Raw genomic sequence first — 19,986 nt, forward strand, 5'->3', positions numbered from 1 at the left:
ATTGGCAGCGTTCTTATTCACAAATTCTTTATAAAGGCGAACATAGGGTATAGCTTTCGAGTCTACAGTTGCTCTAATTGTATCTTTGGAAAAATCGGTTGAGTTTTCTAAATAAAAGTTAGATTAATATTGGAATAGATGTATATATGTATATGTATACTACCTTGGTTATACAGTTCTACAGTCTTTTTGTAAAGGTTTGGTATTGTTCGCTTTCTTTCTTGTTGTTGACAATAGTTTGATAGAATCTCGGATTCGGTTTTCTTCTTTTTGTTTGCCCAAAGCTTATGTAAATCTTCGCGTACTAATACTTGGAATACTTTGTTGAGATATGATATACAGGTATCTTTGTCTAACTGTGGTATAGTAATTGTCTTTCTTGTTTCTTGCAGATGTAGTTGTGCTTTTCGGTAAGAATCAAATGACATGGCGATATAATCAATGTAAAACAAAGTGAATAATTGTGCATTCTTAGAAGAATCAAATGAAATGGTATAATAATATATTAGATATAAAATAAGGTGATATGATAAGCAAGTATAAACAAAAAAAAAAAAAAAAAAAGGAAGGAAGAAATAGAAGTAAAACTGGACACGACTTTGAAAAAAAAAATGTCACTTTTTTTTCCACTTCTGCTAATTTGTACATTCAGTTTTGCAGTGAGGAAATTGACGGAGATTAAATTCAAACATGGTCTCTGACAGTTCAGTGATGAAGCATGAACGATGAATAGCGTTGTTAATAATATGGCATTTGGTTGTTGTAACTAATGTAGATGATGGTTGATAAATAACTGATAATGGGATGACGACGAATCTCTCTCATTCATCCTCCTCCAATATAACAAACATTATCTTGAAAAAAAAGTTTAAATGATTACTTGAAAAACAAAATAAAGTAATCCTTTTTTTGTTTCTTCCTAAACCTCCTAAAAGAAAAATAATATTCGTTGGATGAAAAATGAATAGCCCAGTCTAAGCCAGACTATAAATTAGCATCTCAGTTATATGCATTTGACAGTCAAAATTCCCTGAAAATCATAATTAATCAGTTATGTCGATCATCTCATTGTTAACATTTTAATTTTCTTTAGTGATTGACTCATATAAAAAGTGTGTGATGTTTCAAATACTGATTAGGATTATTATAAAAATTCAACTATATGACTTTATAGAGGAAAAGAAGTAAAAAGATAAGAAAACAAATTGAAAACAAGAAAATCCCAATTTTGACATTGACTATCACCGAATCAATGTTTATTAAAACTTATTTTAGATTGATCTAAAGGGCCGATGGTATGTTACATCTGATGAATTTCATTTCCTTCCGATAATCCTTTTTTTTTTTTTGGAAATAAACAAACCAAGTATCATTTAATATACTATATATATACATATTGTAAAGTCAGTGATGATGATAAACTAGCGATGGTGACAGTTACTAGGTAAATACTTTGCCATCGCGATCATCAACAGTGCTCTCTTTCCCCTGAAACTGGATTCAGGGGTACCGTCAGCTCATCCAGTTTCTCCATTAGCGATCATCATGACTTTACAGCCACCACCAACCATCAGTCATTATTAATGTATCACAAAGAAGTAGCCGTTAACCATCAATCATCGATTAACAAGAACCCAACATGATCAATATTAGCAGCCATCTTGATTCTCCTATTTATATCCCCTTGCTCGTGTTTTCCCCTATTTATGTACCCTTGTTCTCTTCATCATCACCATCATCATCATCATCATCATCATCATCATCATCATTATAGGTATCATCCACGTTCTTTAGTTACCATTAGTCGTCATCATCAAAGGGGTCAATAACTGTTATCAAGGCACGCAACACAGCGATCATGACTCGTGATTACCAAAAAAAGTGCAATACTCCACAACCTTAGTTTATTAGAGTATTACTTGTCGACTTTTTTTTTTTAATTCTCAATATTTGTAAGATTCAAACAAACCTTTGTTTGTAGTTTTGTATAAAGAGTGATGTCATTAAGGTGAGAGAGTCTTTTTTAAAATAAAACAAAAACTCCATCAAAAACAAACAAAGAAAAATCAAACCTCGTTTTCACATATTTACCATGGTTGGTATGCATGGTCTGACTGACGGGTAATATTTATATTGCCATGACAATCCAGATTTTCATCCTTCTTTTCCTTTTCTTCTAAGAGACAAAAAAAAAAAAAAAACTCTCCTATTTTATTCACCACGTAATCCTTTCAAAAAAAAAAAAGAAAAAAGTAGATCAAAAAAAAATTAATAACTTTTCTTTTATCCTCTTTCTTATCTCAAAAAGTCGTATATTACTTTTTTTTTTAATTCCATTGCCATTCTTTTTGTTCATTCTTCTTTTTCATCCTTTTATTAAAAAAAAAACATTCGAATAAAATGAAACGACTACCGTGGATTATAGCACTTTGTTTTACTACGATGACTGTAGCAGCACCAAATCGTAAATTGAACGCCACTACACCTACTCTTTCAAATGCACAAAAAGCCGAACGAATCAAAGATGCCTTCTTATTTGCATATCATGGTTATGAAAAGACAGCTTTTGGTCATGATGAATCAAGACCTGTTAGTGGTGGTAGTTCAGATTCTCGGTAAAAACGACGACCTTTTTTTTTTTTTTTTTTTTTTTTTGCATTATAAAAGGAAGTTCATTCCGTCGGTCTCTAAAATAGATGGCTCATACCTATTTTTCCTTTTTTTTCTTTCCCTTTTTGTACGTCTCCTTAATCTTTTTTATTATTATTTTTTTATTTTTTTTTATGGTTATATTAGAAATGGTTGGGGTGGTAAGTTATATACAACAACATTCAGTTTAATTATCAAATGACTAACACTTTCTTTTTTTTCTTCTTGATATGTAGCCTCTATATTTGATGCCTTGGATACACTTCACATTATGGGATTAGCAGAAGAATATTACCGTGCATTGGACCATGTTACCAGTGTCAAATGGACACATTCCGAAGATCTATCAAAAACGTTTGAGACCAATATTCGATACTTGGGTGGTTTGTTATCAGCCTATGACTTGAATCCTGATAAGCGATTACTGAACCAAGCCATCAAACTAACAGAAGAAGTCATCCTCCCTACCTTTGATACTGATAATGGTATGCCTGCACAATATGTCAATGTCAACACGTAAGAATAAGAAAAAAAAATTGATTTCTTGTTTATTATTATTATTATTATTTTTTTTTTGTATTCATCATTCCTTTTTTTTTTTTTTTTTTTTTTTTTTTTTTTTTTTTTTGAAAGTGGTCAACCTGCACCAGGTAATCAAATCATTTTAGCAGAATTTGGATCTTTACAACTGGAACTTGTACGACTCTCACAACTCACTGGCAATCAAAGCTATGGAGATTATGGTCTTAGTATTATTGAAAAATTATCTGAAGTTGAACCTACACTTCCTGGTCTTTACCCTATGCTTTGGGATCTGGATCCATTCGAACCTGCAAGTCGTATGTATCACACTCACACACACACACATATATATATATATATATATATATATAACAGTAAGATGGGTATTTAGTTGACTCTTTTATTTTTTTTTTTATTTTAGAATATATTACCATTAGTGGTGGAGCTGATAGTTACTATGAATACCTTTTGAAGACACATATCTTGATGGATGGCAAAGAACGGTTACAGCTAGATATGTGGGAAGCTGCTGTTGAAAGTATGCAAAGCGGTCTTCGATCAAGAACTGCTAATGGTCAGGTATTCCTAGGTGAAATTCATGAAGATCTGAAATTACTACAAACAGGTGAATTGGTAAGCGAAAAAAAAAAAAAAATAGAGAAAAAAGAAAAACGGAGAATGTGGAGAAGATCAGAATGAATAAAAGAGTATAACTGAACCCATAATCCTTATTTTTTTTTTTTTTGAATTCCTATATTCTATATATATAGATCTGCTTCTTACCTGGGAACATCTTGATGGGTGCACGATATTTGAATAAACCCGAATATGAAGCATTTGCTACTGAATTGATGGAAGGATGTTATCATGCCTGGGAAACCATCCCATCTGGATTGGCTCCTGAAAGTTGGAGTTGGGTGGATGAAAGTCAAGATTTGTCTCATTTTCCTCAAAATATGCAATTGTCTATGAAGGCACATGGTTTAGTACCTCAAGACCTAACATACGATCTACGTCCAGGTATATATAATCATTCACAGATAGAAAAATACGATTTTGTTCAACCTTTTTTTTTTTTTTATATATATAGAAACTTTGGAAAGTCTGTTCTACTTTTACAGAATCACAGGTGATCCTTCTTATCAGGTATGTTTTCATCATGATGATCGTTTCATTCTCTTTCTAAAGTTTTTTTTTTTTTTTTTTTTCTTAGGACAAGGCATGGAATATCTTCCAATCCATTGAAAAATACTGCAAAGTCAAATATGGGTATAGTCGTGTCAATGATGTCATGGTTTCTGATCCTGCTACAGTGAAGTATGCTGATTTCCAAGAAAGGTAAAAATCTACAAAAGAAGAAAAAAAAAAAAGGAGAATGATGATATTAAAAAAAAATTTGATTGTATAGTTATATCTTTGCCGAAACTTTCAAGTATTTATATTTAACTTTCTCGGATCCCCGGTTAATCTCTTTGGATGATTATGTATTCAATACAGAAGCCCATCCTTTCAAATTATCTAGTCCTATCAGGATTCAAAAAGCCTTTTAGATGATTCCATAGTTAGTCAGTTATTCCATTCACTTTTAGTTTTTTTTTTTGTTTAATTTTTGCTTTTAAAAATACATAATGTTTTTTTTCATATGATATAAAACGTAGTGATATTAGAATTGGTGTTGGTATGATGTACGAAGGATTTATTTTGGATTATAAGGTTGATTGGGTTGAAAAGAGAATGATGGTAAGAGTCACATGTCTTGATTTCCTTTTTTTGAAGATGAAGTTGGTATCATCAAGGTAATGATTGAATAGTTCAAAATGAATTCTACTATAAAAGAGATTGATTTATATAAAAGTACATTTCTTTATTGGACAAAAAGATGCAAACGAGAATAATTGACATGTGAATAAATGGGAAGGGTATAAGTACACTCGTGAGAGAGAAAAAAAAAAAAACAAATAGAAAAACACATAAATGACAACTAGTTAATATCAACATGAATACGAGAATGTTATAAAATCGTGGAAGTGTCTACATAATCAGAGGTTCGTCACTATTGGATAATCGATTCAAATGAAGATAAGCATCGGTACCATAACTAATAAATAATAACAAAGGTGTCAGACGACGAAACAAATTATTTAACTGTGTTATTTACCCTTCCATAGAAATTAATTTCAAATCACCACCAAAGTAACGAGCATACTATAAATAAATAAATAAATATATATATATTATCGATTTCTTATTGATTTCTTTATTTATATTACCAATCTTGATGTCGGTAATCCATAACCAAAACCAGCCATTGGTGCTTTGAATTCAGTCTTATTGAACTCGGGTTCTAATTCTTGTACTTGGGCAGTAGTATACTGAATTCATTCAAAAAGAAAAAATGAGTAATAAAGTCATCATCATATCATATCATCTGAAATAAACCTTACCATATAAGTCCAAACCATAGGAATTGCTGATCTTGGAATACCTCCACCTTCATCCGAAATTTTGATAGTAATATCCTAAAAATCAAAGAGCAAAAAAAAAAAAAAAAAAATGAACATCCCTTTGTTTTTGATAAATTCGACTTTTTTTTTATGCGTACTTCTTTTCCATGGGCAATGACCAACTTGATAGGTGGATAGAGATCTTCATAATCACATCCATAACGTTCCACCACAGCACGTAAAGAATTCTTCAAAAGTTCAAAAATCATATGATTGAGATGAGAGGGCACATACATGAATTCTATATCACCAGGGCAAAACATTTGTACGTCAGGGGCTTTGAATAATCCATAATGTTCTTCACAAATGAATCTAGCATTGGCAATAGCATCCATGGCGACTTCTTTGATATTTGTCTTTGTACAGATCACACCCACATAATCATTCCTGTAAAAGGGACCTCGATACAGAGCTGAATGTTGGCCAATCAACATACGAATCCCAATACGTGACATATAAAATCGATCCAAGAATTGTTGTACATCCGTATCGATTAGATTGGAACCTAGTTTTTCCTTATATTCTAAAATACCTTGAGCCATTGTCGTCACCACTGGATCATGTCGTCGTTTGATACCTTCGATCGTTTTCACTAATTCTTCCGTATACATTGTCATTTCAGGAGTACATTGTACATGCTCTATATTGTTGTAGTATCTATCCAATCAAAACCCAGAACAGACGGTGATTTAAAAAAAAAAAAAAAAAGTCGAATGATGAAAATCACAAGGAAAAGTATAACAAAAAAAGATGATGTATACCAATTTTACCTGTGACCAATTGGGTAAGGATGTGCAGTATTTTGTCTAGGTGGATAGGCATGATTTGGTACATTGTCGAAATAATCTTTGCTTTTCTTGGCCCCTCGTTTAAATTCTTCCTTGATCTTGCTAGATAATTTTGGTGGAGGTAATTCAATCAATTCCTAGGACCGCATTAATAATAAATAAATAACTTATAATAACACCCTTATTTTTCTTTTTAATTGCTTTACCTGGAAAGATTGAGCATACCAGTTCTTGACTTTGATAATAGATGGCATATCGGCAAACAAGATCTCATCCAATTCCTTGACTCTATGAGCTAAACGTATAGGTAATTCCTCTAATCATTAAAAAACAATATATATAAAATGAGTAAGAGTTCTTTTATATAATAAATAATATATACCATGTAAAAACTGACTAGCTTTGAACATGGTTGCCTGTGATGGTTTTTGACCTATTAAAATGAAGAATTAAGTCTAGATTTCAAATATATATATATATTCTTACCAAACAACACCATTTGTTTCAAAGAAACGCCTGTTTGAGGAAATCGAGCGAAATGTTTGATTTTATCGGCTATACGTGGAGATATATGATACATGGAGTATAAGGAACTGTGAGAAAAAGGAAGAAGGAAGAAAGACAAAGGGAGAAAAAAAGAAAAAGAAAAAAAAAAGAAAGAGAAAAAAAATAATCCATTTTTGTATGCCCGCTTTCCTCTACCCAATCATCTAACCCAAATAAGGTAAATCATTGAATCACCTTGTATCTAACATGATCAAAAAAAAAAAAAAGAAAAAGAATCATCTCTACTTTTATTTATCTACATTATAGTTTCTTTTCTTTTTTGAGCTATACAATAAGTAAAAGACCAAAGGGTCCAAGGTTTCTTTTTAAGTTCAATCATCAGTTGATCCAGAAACGCAGGATAAGTCTCGGAAGTTAAACCCAGACTTTCCATCAAAAATGGTTGTGCTGCTTTAAAAATCATTACTGCATCATAGTTGAAATCCTTACATACAGAATCACTATCTTCTCCCAATGGTACCATCTTTCTTTCAGTATCTATTAATTGGTATCCTGGTAATTCATTGATCATCGATGGCATCTTTTTCGATATCCATGGTTCTTGTCCTCTGGCTATAATCACCTTTTCAACTAATTACAAAAAAAAAAAAGTTATTTCCACTGCTTTGGTCTTTTTTTTTTTAATGTGACTTACATGTGGAACCAGCCCAACGCATGAAATCAGTGCCTCCTTCCTAAATTAGACCCAGTAAGGGAAGAGAAAGAGAGAGAGAGAAAAAAAAATGATTCATATATGATGATGATGGATGATAATCATTGATGAACTTACAAGCATACCACATTCAACAGATTGAAGACATCCATCTGGTTTTAATACACGTTGTATTTCTTTCAAAATATACCACCATTCGTCTTGCTTGAGTGCTAAAATGAAAAGTCGAACGTTGACTAAATCAAAGGTATTATCTGGAAATGGTAATCCAGCTGTTAAATTGGCTAATTTGAAATCTACATTGGGTGGTCGTATACTATTAGGAAATGTATCACATATATCAATGCCCATAAAATGACTTGCTGGGTATTCTGTGGCCATATCTAACATCCATGTTCCTGAAGCACATCCAACTATAATAATAATAGTAATGATTAGCTTTTTTTTTTTATAGACCGAAAAGATTCTTTTTTTTATAGACCCAAAAAGATTCTTTTTTTTTTTTCTAGCTATCGAGAATTGATCAACCTTATTCACACCCCGAAACACACCTCTCTATTATCCTTTTTTTCTTTTTTTTTTTTTATGAATCATATTTTTTTTTTTTTGTTTACCATCTAATATATAAGCACCAGATTCAAAAGGAACAAGTTTTTTGACAGATGGACTGATATTCCTAAAGTAATAATAGTTTAAATTAAAGTTTAGAACCAGTCAAACTGTACAGGATCATACATCAACGGACATATATAAACTCTTCATTCATTTTATGTCATGTGCCTGTTGTCTTTAATCTATTTTCATCTTACCCATTAAATAATGCTTTGATTGCAAAATGTTGCTATATTAAAAAATAAAAGGAGATCCAAATTTAAGTTTTTTTTTTTCTTTCAAAACTGACGTGGCGCTGATGCAAAAAAAAAGTTTTTTTTTTTTTTTTTTTTTTTCATCTCGATGACATATGCCTTTTTTGTTTCTTTTGATGATTGTTCTTACGGCTGTTAATCGGTCGTTTTCTTCATCATCATTTGGTAACCAATAAGAAGATGATGTATCGTGATAACTTCTTCCATGATGAATACAAGACGAAGAGGAAACTGTATGCTCACTATTAGTTCGAGATAAATTTTCTAGTGGATGATGTTTTCCAGTTGAAGACCGCTGTGATGATCGTTTTTGTTTAGTGCTATGTATTGAGAGTCTAGCACCCATTTTATATATCTAAATACTCCTTCAATAAAGAATACAAAAGGATAAACAATAAAAGAAAGAAAAATAAAATAAAAAAAAAATGAGAAAGAAAGGCAAGAAAAAAAAAAAAGAAGAGAAGATTTTATCGTTTTCTTTTCATTCTTTTTTTATCTTTGTCTTTTCCTGAAAGAGTAGCGGACTCATAAGTGTCGACTAAACTGCACCCAAAGGGTCAAGTCAAAATTCCATTTCCGCCAAGGCCACGTAAGAACTTTAATTTTTAAAAGGTGACACGAGATTCCTTTTATCGATAATATTTTTGGAGTCGAAAAATACACGTTGGATTCCAACATACTAGTCTATTCTCATCCTACATCATCATCGAAATAATTTATGTTACTTCATGCAAGTAATATTTGATATTCATCATCCCTTTTTTTTCATTTTTAAAGAAACGATAAGGTTGACAATCTTTGATCACTCATTGGTTCATTTCATCTTTCATGTTGTAATTTTTAAATTTTCTTATTTTTTTTTTTTAGAAGGCACCATGATTCATTGTCATCTTGTTCATTGAAAAAGGTTCTTTCTTTTATATATATATAACTTGAATTCGTATTATTATGATTAAAAAAAAAGGCAAGGAGGATAGTCGTTTTTTACGCCAATCATATGAAACTTCGTACATCCCCAAAAAAAGAGAACAAAGATTGCCTGGCAACGGAACAAGTTATTTGATTGGTTAGATTATCCGTTTTGAATCCCCGTCGCTTTCCAATTTTTTATTTTTTATTTTTTTCTTTCTCTTTTTTTTTTTTCTTCTTCCTTTCCGTTTGTCTTTCAACATTTTCAAAAAGTAGTTACTTTTTGATATTCCTTTTCTATAATATATATATATTCCTCCTTTCTCTTCCTTTCTTACATTAATATCATCAGAAATATTCATCATGGCCACCAAAGCTGCATTTCGTCGTCTTACTAAGGAATATATGGAACTTCAAAAAAAGTAAGTAGTCTTCATATACTTCTTTCATCTTTTCTTCTAATCATTTGTTTTTTTTATGTTAAAATTACTAGTCCTCCACCTTATATTGTAGCAAGACCAGTTGAAAATAATATTCTCGAATGGTAAGAAACTACGATTATGATAAGTTTTTCTGTCGGATAAATCATATCTAATCTTTCTTTTCTTTTCTTTTTCTTTTTCACTTATAGGCACTATGTTATCCAAGGGCCCCCAGATACCCCTTATCAAGGCGGCGAATACTATGGCCGTTTGACATTTCCTTCAGATTATCCTTATAAACCACCTGCCATCCGTATGAGTACTCCATCTGGACGATTTCAAACTGATACTCGACTTTGTTTAACAATGAGTGATTTTCACCCAAGTTTATGGAATCCAAGTTGGTCAGTTGCTACTATTTTGAATGGATTACTTAGTTTTATGGTAAATATATATATAAAAGAAAAAAGTAATATCAATATCTTATACTTTCACTTGTTTTATAATGATATAGACTACGGACGAAAATACTACTGGTAGTATCAGGACAACAGATGCAGAAAAACGAATTTACGCTCTACGATCACATCGTGCCAATTTGAAAATGGTCAAGTTTAGAGGTAAAAAAAAAAAAAATGGAATAGGTAAAGTAATATTTCCTTGCTAATCTTTTTTTTTTTCTTTTTGATAGACGTATTCCCTGATTTATGTACAGTTGATAACTCAACGTTGGATGAAGAAATCTTACGACGACGAAAAGCTACAAACAAACAGCAAGAACATTTATCATCCAACGCAACAAATTCTACACTCACAACAGTACAAAAGGGCCCAGAAGAAACGAATGCAATCACTCGGACTGTATCTCGATGGCGACGATGGGTATTGGTACTAGTAGTGTTTATATATCTCATTCTATCAAAGATTGCTTCTCGATCATCATCTAGTGATAGTATGTAGATTGTTTCTTTATTCATTATTCATCCATCTCACACTTGTCTTACTCTTATTCTTTATATATTACATCATGATTTTCCCCCTTCCCTATTCTCTTCTTATCCGATCAATAAAGAAATGATTCCTTTTTTTTCAATTGTATTTGTTTTTGATTAAACTGATAATTTATCTACAGAACAGGTAAAAAAAAAAAAAAATGGAAATTTACAAAACAATCCTTTTCTCTTCATGACGAATATCTCATGCTTATACTGATATCAAGAAAGTAGAAAAAGAGCCCATTGATGAAGAAAATAAACAAGGAAATCATCAAGGGGAGAAAAAAAAAATGGCATCATGCTATTTGAACCATTTGAATGATCCTTTTCCAACTACGGATTTGGAAGTTCAAACTCGTTTTCTTTTCTTTTTTTCGTCCACGTTTTACTTTGGTGGTACAAAACGTGATCGTTCGTGAACAGATTGTACACGTTATGTGAGAGATAATCTGATGGATTTACACAGAAGATCTGATTTTGTTGCTAGAAGAGGACTTGATGATGATAATGAATGGATTTTCAAAGGTGATTTTTTTTTTTTTTGAAAAGTTTGTTTTTTACAGCCCAAAATTTCCAATTCCCCAGTCAAATTTTAGCTGTAAAAATGGATCGTAAGGAGATCATCAGGCGATTTTTCGAAAAATCAAAGAAATCTTTTGGTAATCATTTTACATTAGGCATCAAGTTAAACGATAAAATATTATTATATGAAATCAAACTAGCTTTCTGATAGGAATCCAATGATGGTAATTTACATTGAGTGAGAAATTGGTATTTTTATTTTCATCTTTTAATGTATATGATTAAGGCAAAGTGAAAGAGAAAGTAGTCATGTACGTTCAGTCCAAATTTGGTACGATGATGATCACTTATTTGAGTGAGAAATGAAAAGACAAAGTTTTGCTTTCTTGGTTGAATCCAGGATGTACACATAGAATAGTTTTCTTCAAACACTGAAAAGTATTTTGCATTAGTATTTCTTTTGATCTTTATGACGAAAAAAAAAAAAAAAATCCTGGATTTTATTGACCTTCGCTTGATGAAATTTTATTGAGACTCAGGGTCAAGATTTGGGAAGTGCTTCATTTTGTAAATTCACTCTTTCTTTTTTTTTATTTTTTATTTTTTTTCTTCTATATCTATTATATATATATATTCTTTAGTTATTATACAAAATATTCTCTAGATCAAAGACTTATTCAACTCCATAGAAGATACTTATCAAGCACAATGACAGACATTGAAAAGTCCAAGATATTTGCCAATGTCATCTTTGAATTTGATCGTATTCTGACTGGTACTCGTCGAGCAGCGGTAAAAAAAAAAAAAACACGAAATCAATCTTTTCTCTTTTATTGATATGTACTGATCTCGTTTTTATTCATTCTTTATAGTTACAAAACATTTTATTAGAACATGGTGCCAAAGCCTTTGAAAACGAAAAACGACACGGTCATGCAGATCATGCCACCCATTACATTACCAATAGAAATAAGAAATACGTCTCTGCGCAGTATCAAGTTACGGTAAATGACCAATAAGATTTATTATAAGAGTGTTATCTTGATACTTATTACTTTTACTCTTCTTCTTCCTATAGCCAAATTGGGTCACAGCTGCTGTTCGCAATGGCTTTGTTCATGAGTACGTCTTCATAAAATAATAGTAATAAAACATATAACTAACTGTTTTTCTTTTTCCATTTATAGACCTCAATATTACTATCCAGATCCAACAAAATTCTTCTCTGGCATTGTGGTGACTACTTTTGGGGTAATTTTGGACCATATATATTTGATCACTTTTTCCTATTTGATTCACCTTAATAACTATTCTTTTTCCTTTTTATTAGATCCCTGAACGCGATAGGGAAGCTATTTTTGGTGCAACGATGGCTCTTGGAGGTCAATACCGGGAAGGATTATCAAGCGATGTGACACATTTGGTTTGTCTGGCTCCAGAAGGGGTAATTTTTCTTTTGGGAAATAATATCTTCATGCTGATAATTTCTTTTTTATTTATTTATTTAGGATGTCTACGAACAAGCTTTGAAGATTCAGAACGATGGTCATTTGAAAATCGTTTTACCACATTGGTTTGATGAATGTTTTAAGCTACGTCGTTTGGTACGAGAAGTAAGTACATAAAAGCAAAATGTTTATAAAGAAAAGCTATTATTCATTGATATGATTTCTTCTACTAGGATATCTTTTTATTTCCTGATCCTTTATATTTACACCCACCAGCAACAACAACAACAACAACAGAGATGGCAGCATCCAAACTTTCCAGTAGCAACAACTCATCTGTTAGGGAGAATAATGAATATGCAGCAACAGAATTGACTCGGTCTGATAGTAATATCTCAGCGGAAACAAATCAAACAAATGTGCCCAAAACGATAACATTGGATACAAAAGATAAATCATCTCATCTAGGCGACTCACCTCAAGTACACCCACTACCAAAAATGGAACAATTGGAACAAATGACACCAATGGAAAAGTTGTTTGAAGGCGACAGTATATATCTACATTCGGATATCGGTATTTCTCCAGAATTCCGCACATGCCTTGTACAACAATTGGAAAAAGCGGGCGCAACAATAAAGCAAGATTATGACGAACTTGATGATAGCCAAGGATCTGCAGCCATTGCGATTTTCAAACATCGAAATAGCGACTTATTTATGCAAGCATGCAAAGAAGGCAAAACCGTGGCTAGTATGATGTGGCTCACCAATTCTTTAAGACGCGGACGTATAGAATCTCCTTTACGAACTTTATGGGACTTTCCTTCACCAAGAGGTGGTATCCCTGGCATGGAAAATATGGTAAATTTGATATGATAAAGAATCATGGAAACTTATTCTTTTTTTTTTTTTTTTTTTTTTAGATGGTGACGGTGACTGGGTATGAAGCTGAAGCAAGGACTCTTATATTTCAACTCTGTACTATGGTTGGACTACGATGGACACCGAATCTTGAATCCAATACAACTCATTTGATATGCTCAAAGTATGTATAACCAATCAAAAAAAAAAGAGAGAGAGAGTAACATTCTGTTTATGTTCTCATCATCCTTTTTTTTTTTTTTAACGTAGACGTGGAAGTGCAAAATACAAAGTAGGTCGATTAAGAAACTGCAACATTGTGAATCATATTTGGTTAGAGGAATGTTATCAACAATGGGAATGCAAATCTGTAGCGGATGAACGATATACTTATTTCCCCAGCAACGATATCTTACAAAATCTTGTTGGAAAAACACCACTATTACCGACTGAATTAGAACGATGGTATGATAAACTCACGTGGCCAGCGATGACTCCTTATATTCCAGCATATATGTTATGCAAAAGCACCAATGTACTCTCATCTGGTTCTGAATCCCCTGTACTATTGGGAGCTAGGCGACCTCGAAAAGCGGCTTTGGATGCGAATTCTCAGTTACATGATGTGATGATACCCGACATGAACAAGTACCAGGAAGAAGAAAAACGAACAAACACTGGCAGCTCGACAGGACGAACAAAGCAAAAAAGAGTATCATCCGATCTTTCATCACCACCAGTCAAACGCGCCAAGACCTCTGACCAGAGATCTGAATCACCTCCAATATCGGTCTCAATGCAATCTGTATTACCATCAGAAACAAAGAAGCGGCAAAAACGGCCTTCATTTGAAGAGGATGAATCAACCACTGATGATGATGATGAAGGAATGAACAAGCAAGTAGAACAACAGGTATCATCACAAGAGAATATCACACAAGGATTCAGCAGTCGTATTTCAAGCATCGCTACTACGAATGTTGAATTATCCAATGATGAAGTGAAAGTAAGTATAGAATATTGAAATATCTTATGCTTTCTTACATTTCATATTATTATTATTAAAAAAAAATGATAGGCCATCCGTAAACTTGGTAGTAAAATTGTGAACGATATACGACAAGCCAATATATTGATAGTACCTAATCGAATTCTACGTACACCGAAATTTTTATGTGCAGTTAATCTTGGAATTGATATTGTCAATACACAATGGTTAAAAGACTCTATAGAAAAACAAGCATGGTGCAATCCTATGGATTATCAAGTGGATGATAAGGAAGCAGAAGAAAAGTATGGATTCCGATTAGAGGCCAGTCTTCATAGTGCACGACAAGCGATCCGATCTAACATCAATAAGAAGAAGAATGGTATTTGGCTTGAAGGTTATGATGTATGTCTTGTACAAACTGGTTCTAGTGTTCTCAAAGAAGTAGTGGAAACGGCAGGTGGCAATATTATACCTATACCAAAAACCAAGGATAAACATGACAAAGTACTTGCTTTGGCAAATAAGGATAATCGACGAAAAAAAGTATGGGATCAATTGCGACAAAATGGGATCAAGATATATGATCAAGAATTAGTGATAGTAGGCTCTTTAAGGCAACAATTAGCGTTAGATGAATTTATACTTTTGAAAAACAAGAAGTGAAATAAAAAATGCTGTGCTCTTATTGGTGGGCGGTCGGACACTACTTTTTTTTTTTTTTCATATTTCATTTTTTTTTCTTTTCTTTTGATAGGGTTTGTTTGTTTTCCCCTTGTCTCTTTTTTTTTTTTTTTTTTTTCTTTCCACCCCTCTCTCCTTTTTGTTGTATTTTTCAACAAAGCTTTTTTTTTTTATTCAAAAATAGAAAAAGGGGGATTGAATCCTTTGCACTTTTTTTTTTTTTTTTTTGAATTAACTCTATTTTTTTTTTTTTTTTTTTTGACAACGTATGAATTATCTCATGGAACGAGACACCGCTGCTCATGATTTGGCTGAGGTACGAAAGCTTATCGATAGCATGAACTCTTTAGTTAATCAGCAACAACAACAACAACAAAAACAACAAGAATTTGAAAGACAACAAGAACTTGAAAGACGACAAGAACTTGAGAAGCAAGAACTTGAGAAACAAGAACTTGAGAAACCTAGGATGCAACAACAACAAGAATACCCAAATAGCTCCATAAGTAAACCTTCCTCATCGCCTCCCACCCCAGCATTCAACGACACCAACAAACTACCAGCCTTCACTCCTGACAATGCTGCTGCTTTTCTTGCTGCCATGGCCGCTGCTGCTGCTGCTGCTGCTTCCAATAATACTTCTCCCAATACCAACCAAACTCAAGTGTAAGATAATTCCAAAAAAAAGAAAAAAAAGTGAATTTAACTCACTGTATTTTGGTTGAATAGACCTGAACCACCAAAACAACAACCAATCAATAATGGGATTGTTATTGAAGTCAATCATTTGTTTTTCAACCGTACCTTGTATTTCCAATTATCTTGTAAGTGAACTATGGAATGATGATGAGGAAACTCAATTTCTTTTTTCTTTTTTTTTTCTTTTTTTTTTTTTTTAAAAAAAAAGTGGATGCTACCATTGAACCGTTGGTCACTTGGCTTCGACTTTCTTTCAATGATAATTCAATCTCAGGAATGGTATTACAATACAAAGGTGTTGATGGATTATGGAAATGTTTATTGAATCGTAAGTTTGTCTTAAAAGAAAAGACTGTTCGACTCATTTTTTTTTTTTTTTAGGTGATGATTCTTTGAAACGAGTGTTAAAACAAGCCTTGAAAACCAATACGACTTTATTACAGATGCGAGTGCCACGTGAACAAGATTTGTTAAGTGTAAGTTGACATTCATTGAATTTTGCATGATATCTTACCTTTTTTTTTTTTTTTTTTTTTGTAGTCTGGTTATACAGATCGACGGTTATTGGCCTTGACCAAACCTAGTGTATGATATTCCCCCCTTTTATTCTTTATTTGCCATTTTTTTTTTTATGATTCAATTCGCACTATTATTAACTTTTTTTTTTTTTTTTACATATATATGTTTGTTGAAATAAAGACTTGTTTAATATTGAACGGTCTTGTTTTGTCTTTTGTTTTCCTGAATGTATGGATATAAAGAAGTCAAAGAAGTGACAATAAAGGCATATACCACTGTATGGATAGACTCAATAAAAAAAAATAGTATCTTTATTACAAATGATTCAAATTAAAAGTACATGAAAACGTAAACTATATATATATATAGAACAAAAAAAAGACGAGATGAAATGATAGTGGACGGATGATGGTATTGGTGGGGAATATATGTTTATATAAAGGGAGTGTAGCCATATACAAAAAAAAAATGACAGCTATCTAGAGAACTATCGAGGTAGACGATCCATGTTGCTTGTATCTGTGCTAAGCGAATCCATCAACTTCATCATTGCTCCTATATATAAAAAAAAAGAGAGAGAGGGTTCATTCCATGCTAATATAAACGTACTTCATTCATTCCTTTACCTAAACTAGGTGATCTTCGTTCCATTCTTGCTTCCGGAGGCGTACCCATCAATTGTGCATAGAAAGGATGTGAATCTTGGTTGAGAGGTGAAGAAAGGTTTTGTTCTTGTTGTTGTTGTTGTTGCTGAAGCTGCTGTTGATGTTGCTGTTGCTGTTGTTGTAATAACTGCGCTAACTGCTGATGATGTGACTGGGGATATAGATCAACAGACATAGAATCATTATTGTCGTTAGGATTGTGAGGATAATTGTTGTTGATGACTGGTTGTAATGGAGGCATACTTTCAACCATTTGACGGAATACTTCATCTGTCCATGCTGAGGGTGATAAGGCTTCATCGTTAATAAAAGGTGGTAATGGTTCTTCACGAGGCACATCAAAGAAGGGATGTTGACTTTGGAAATTGGACAACCATCGTTCATCTCCAGTGCCAGATCCAGAAGGTATCTCGGGTAATCCTTTTAATCGTCGCCATTTGTTCGTTTTATGTACATCATAACCAAGCATCAGGAACCTAAACAAAAATAGTTAGTTCATTCAAGTATATTCAAACAAAAAGAAATATATATATATCTTTTTTTTCTCTCTTACCAATATTCTTGTATAAAGGATGGATCCATCTAAAAAAGAAAAAGAAAAATAAATCATCTATTATTTCATTTTTTTTTTTTTTTTTGATAAACTTACTTCCCAATTTTCAGACTGAGTTGGATCACCACCATGATACCTTGTACCATTCAATAACAAGTCGAAACATTCATCATAATTGATCTGATCTCTAAAGATAATCATTCGGTCGCGCATATGAGGAGTTGGGATCAAATCGATACGAGGATCATGAGGAATAGCCAATTGAAGAATTGTAGGTTGTAATCGTTCAGAATTACCACTATGTGATGATAATGCAGATTGAATACGAAGTTGAAGTCGAATACGTTGAATAGCTGTAAGGTTCTGCACTTGTTCTTTCTCATGCTGATCTGGTTGTGTTTGTTTATCAGTAGTACCTTCCGCACTTTGTTGTTGTTGATTTGACGATGGTGGTCCATCTCCAATTGCTGCCATTTGTCCAATATGTTGTTCTGTAATTCCTTGTTGTTGTAACCATTGAGCCATACTGATATCTTCCTCCGATCGTTCTTTCTTCACCTTGTATAAATTTGATTCATCCATCTCTGTATCCATATCATGAACGACATTATGATCAACACTATGTCGAGGATTGGTATTATTATTATTATTATGCCAAGAAGATGAATGTATGGATGAGCGTTGTGATGCTGCTGCTGCTGCTGCTGCTGCTGCTTGAGTCATTGCTTGATAAGATGATGGAGTATTAATTGAATCCTCTCCTACATATAATGCTGATGTATCGTTTTGTGCTGATTTTGATGATTGTTGTTTTTGTTGTTGTAGAGAATCCAAAAAATCCGATTTTCTTGCCCATTTTGCTCTATCTATATCATCCGTTGTCATATTCTGTTCATGTCTTGTATTACTGATATGAGAAGCCATAGTAGGTTTTAAATTGGTGTTGTTCCGAGTATAAGCATTCACATAAGCTTCAATAGCATGAGGAGCGGTTTTTGCCATTTCAGCGAGTGTTTCTTCTGTCAGATAAGGTGAGTGTGTTGGAATGTGAATATTGTGATGTAAACAGACAAATTGAAGAGTGAGAACAACACCTTTCAGATACCATGTTTCAGCCTTGAAAGCATCCAATTTACTTTTCATTCCATGCATTTCCTTGACAGCATTGTTGCGTTGATCTCGAAGTGAGCGAATAGTCAGTTCCAAATCTCGAAGATGGCGTTCTTTACGTTCACGAAAGGCACGTTGGGCAGCACGGTTTTGAGCTTTACGTAAAGCAGGAGAAGCAGGATTGGGTTTTCTACCAGGTTTTTTTCGTATTTTGATAGGTTGGCCTTGATCATCGAGTTTAGGAGGTGAGTTGGGTATACCAGTATTATTATTATTATTATTATTGTCTTTGTCAGTCAGTTCTTGTTGTTCGTCATCGATAGTATTGTTGTCATCACCAATAATAATTTCATCTGTAGTACCATTACCAACATAAATAGCTTGAAGAGGATTGGTAAATTGGTCAGTAGGGGATGGTGAGTTGAGATAATTGTTGTTGTTCATAAATGGTGAAAAAGTATTGGATTCAGGTGATTGTTTCCAAGATTCTTTTTCTCCTGTATCTTGAAGAAAATTATCCATTTCTGGAGATAAATCCTTGGAAGTCAATAATAATAAAAAAAAAACAAAGAGAAAAAAAAAAAATAATAAGAGTAAGGAAAAGAAGACGAAAGAAAAAAAAAAAAAAAAAAAAACTCAGGCACGTGAAATAATTTAGCCATTATGAATTTCTGAACTTTTATCCACCTATTGATCTTTTCTTTTGAATTCTTTCACTTTCTATCATTCAATTCTTCTTCTTTTCATCATAAATAATAAATATATATATATAAACTAATCATTTCTTTTTTTTTCCTTTTGTTTCTCACGGTTCAACTCCACCTCTTCTTTACCAAACAGTTTTGGTAGAATTTTATTCCGAAACTGGGGTAAGTTTTTCCTTTTTTTTTTGTTTTTTTTTTCAATTTAGTTTATAATAATCAAGGTCAGTTATAAAAGAGAGATCATCATTGATATTATCTTTTTTTATTTACTTTGTTTCTACTAATTAAAAAAAAATAAAAAAAAAAAAATAAGACATGTCGGAGAAGATATATATATATATATATGTGAAAAAAAGA

At 32.5% G+C, this 19,986-nt stretch overlaps 7 protein-coding genes across 7 annotated transcripts; 4 read left to right on the forward strand and 3 right to left on the reverse strand.

Moving 5' to 3' along the window:
* The first annotated feature begins 2,299 nt into the window (after positions 1-2,299).
* On the forward strand, positions 2,300-4,755 carry BX664DRAFT_320410 (glycoside hydrolase). The gene is made up of 9 exons (XM_051543120.1): positions 2,300-2,615; positions 2,797-2,810; positions 2,886-3,165; positions 3,283-3,488; positions 3,593-3,804; positions 3,942-4,191; positions 4,262-4,317; positions 4,385-4,509; positions 4,580-4,755. Exons 1-9 carry the CDS (start codon positions 2,401-2,403, stop codon positions 4,719-4,721), a joined length of 1,500 nt encoding a protein of 499 aa, XP_051404685.1. The 5' UTR covers positions 2,300-2,400; the 3' UTR covers positions 4,722-4,755.
* A 677-nt stretch (positions 4,756-5,432) lies between these two features.
* On the reverse strand, positions 5,433-7,043 carry BX664DRAFT_363240 (uncharacterized protein; the record flags this gene model as incomplete). The annotated part of the gene is made up of 7 exons (XM_051548368.1): positions 5,433-5,543; positions 5,616-5,690; positions 5,774-6,332; positions 6,446-6,600; positions 6,670-6,779; positions 6,846-6,896; positions 6,950-7,043. 7 exons carry the CDS (start codon positions 7,041-7,043, stop codon positions 5,433-5,435), a joined length of 1,155 nt encoding a protein of 384 aa, XP_051404686.1.
* Positions 7,044-7,232: 189 nt separating this feature from the next.
* Positions 7,233-8,991, reverse strand: BX664DRAFT_289040 (S-adenosyl-L-methionine-dependent methyltransferase). Its single transcript, XM_051541815.1, has 6 exons — positions 8,679-8,991; positions 8,492-8,523; positions 8,297-8,358; positions 7,800-8,095; positions 7,665-7,704; positions 7,233-7,600 (listed from the first exon to the last, which is right to left on the reverse strand). Exons 1-6 carry the CDS (start codon positions 8,892-8,894, stop codon positions 7,266-7,268), a joined length of 981 nt encoding a protein of 326 aa, XP_051404687.1. The 5' UTR covers positions 8,895-8,991; the 3' UTR covers positions 7,233-7,265.
* A 720-nt stretch (positions 8,992-9,711) lies between these two features.
* On the forward strand, positions 9,712-10,972 carry BX664DRAFT_320433 (ubiquitin-conjugating enzyme/RWD-like protein). The gene is made up of 5 exons (XM_051543121.1): positions 9,712-9,879; positions 9,951-10,001; positions 10,089-10,323; positions 10,394-10,499; positions 10,571-10,972. The coding sequence occupies exons 1-5, from the start codon at positions 9,821-9,823 to the stop codon at positions 10,837-10,839; spliced, it is 720 nt and encodes a 239-aa protein (XP_051404688.1). The 5' UTR covers positions 9,712-9,820; the 3' UTR covers positions 10,840-10,972.
* Positions 10,973-11,978: 1,006 nt separating this feature from the next.
* Positions 11,979-15,400, forward strand: BX664DRAFT_320436 (BRCT domain-containing protein). The gene is made up of 10 exons (XM_051543122.1): positions 11,979-12,188; positions 12,269-12,400; positions 12,475-12,518; positions 12,584-12,647; positions 12,727-12,840; positions 12,905-13,009; positions 13,078-13,707; positions 13,770-13,891; positions 13,978-14,713; positions 14,786-15,400. The coding sequence occupies exons 1-10, from the start codon at positions 12,105-12,107 to the stop codon at positions 15,359-15,361; spliced, it is 2,607 nt and encodes an 868-aa protein (XP_051404689.1). The 5' UTR covers positions 11,979-12,104; the 3' UTR covers positions 15,362-15,400.
* A 249-nt stretch (positions 15,401-15,649) lies between these two features.
* Positions 15,650-16,751, forward strand: BX664DRAFT_320437 (uncharacterized protein). Its single transcript, XM_051543123.1, has 5 exons — positions 15,650-16,045; positions 16,109-16,203; positions 16,287-16,406; positions 16,460-16,554; positions 16,619-16,751. Exons 1-5 carry the CDS (start codon positions 15,660-15,662, stop codon positions 16,667-16,669), a joined length of 747 nt encoding a protein of 248 aa, XP_051404690.1. The 5' UTR covers positions 15,650-15,659; the 3' UTR covers positions 16,670-16,751.
* A 440-nt stretch (positions 16,752-17,191) lies between these two features.
* BX664DRAFT_256435 (uncharacterized protein) lies at positions 17,192-19,369 on the reverse strand (the record flags this gene model as incomplete). The annotated part of the gene is made up of 4 exons (XM_051540460.1): positions 17,192-17,738; positions 17,816-17,844; positions 17,912-18,367; positions 18,581-19,369. The coding sequence occupies 4 exons, from the start codon at positions 19,367-19,369 to the stop codon at positions 17,192-17,194; spliced, it is 1,821 nt and encodes a 606-aa protein (XP_051404691.1).
* Positions 19,370-19,986: the final 617 nt, after the last annotated feature.

The sequence above is a fragment of the Halteromyces radiatus genome, assembly GCF_025201355.1.
Source record: "Halteromyces radiatus strain CBS 162.75 chromosome Unknown BX664scaffold_1, whole genome shotgun sequence".
Classification (NCBI taxonomy): domain Eukaryota; kingdom Fungi; phylum Mucoromycota; class Mucoromycetes; order Mucorales; family Cunninghamellaceae; genus Halteromyces; species Halteromyces radiatus.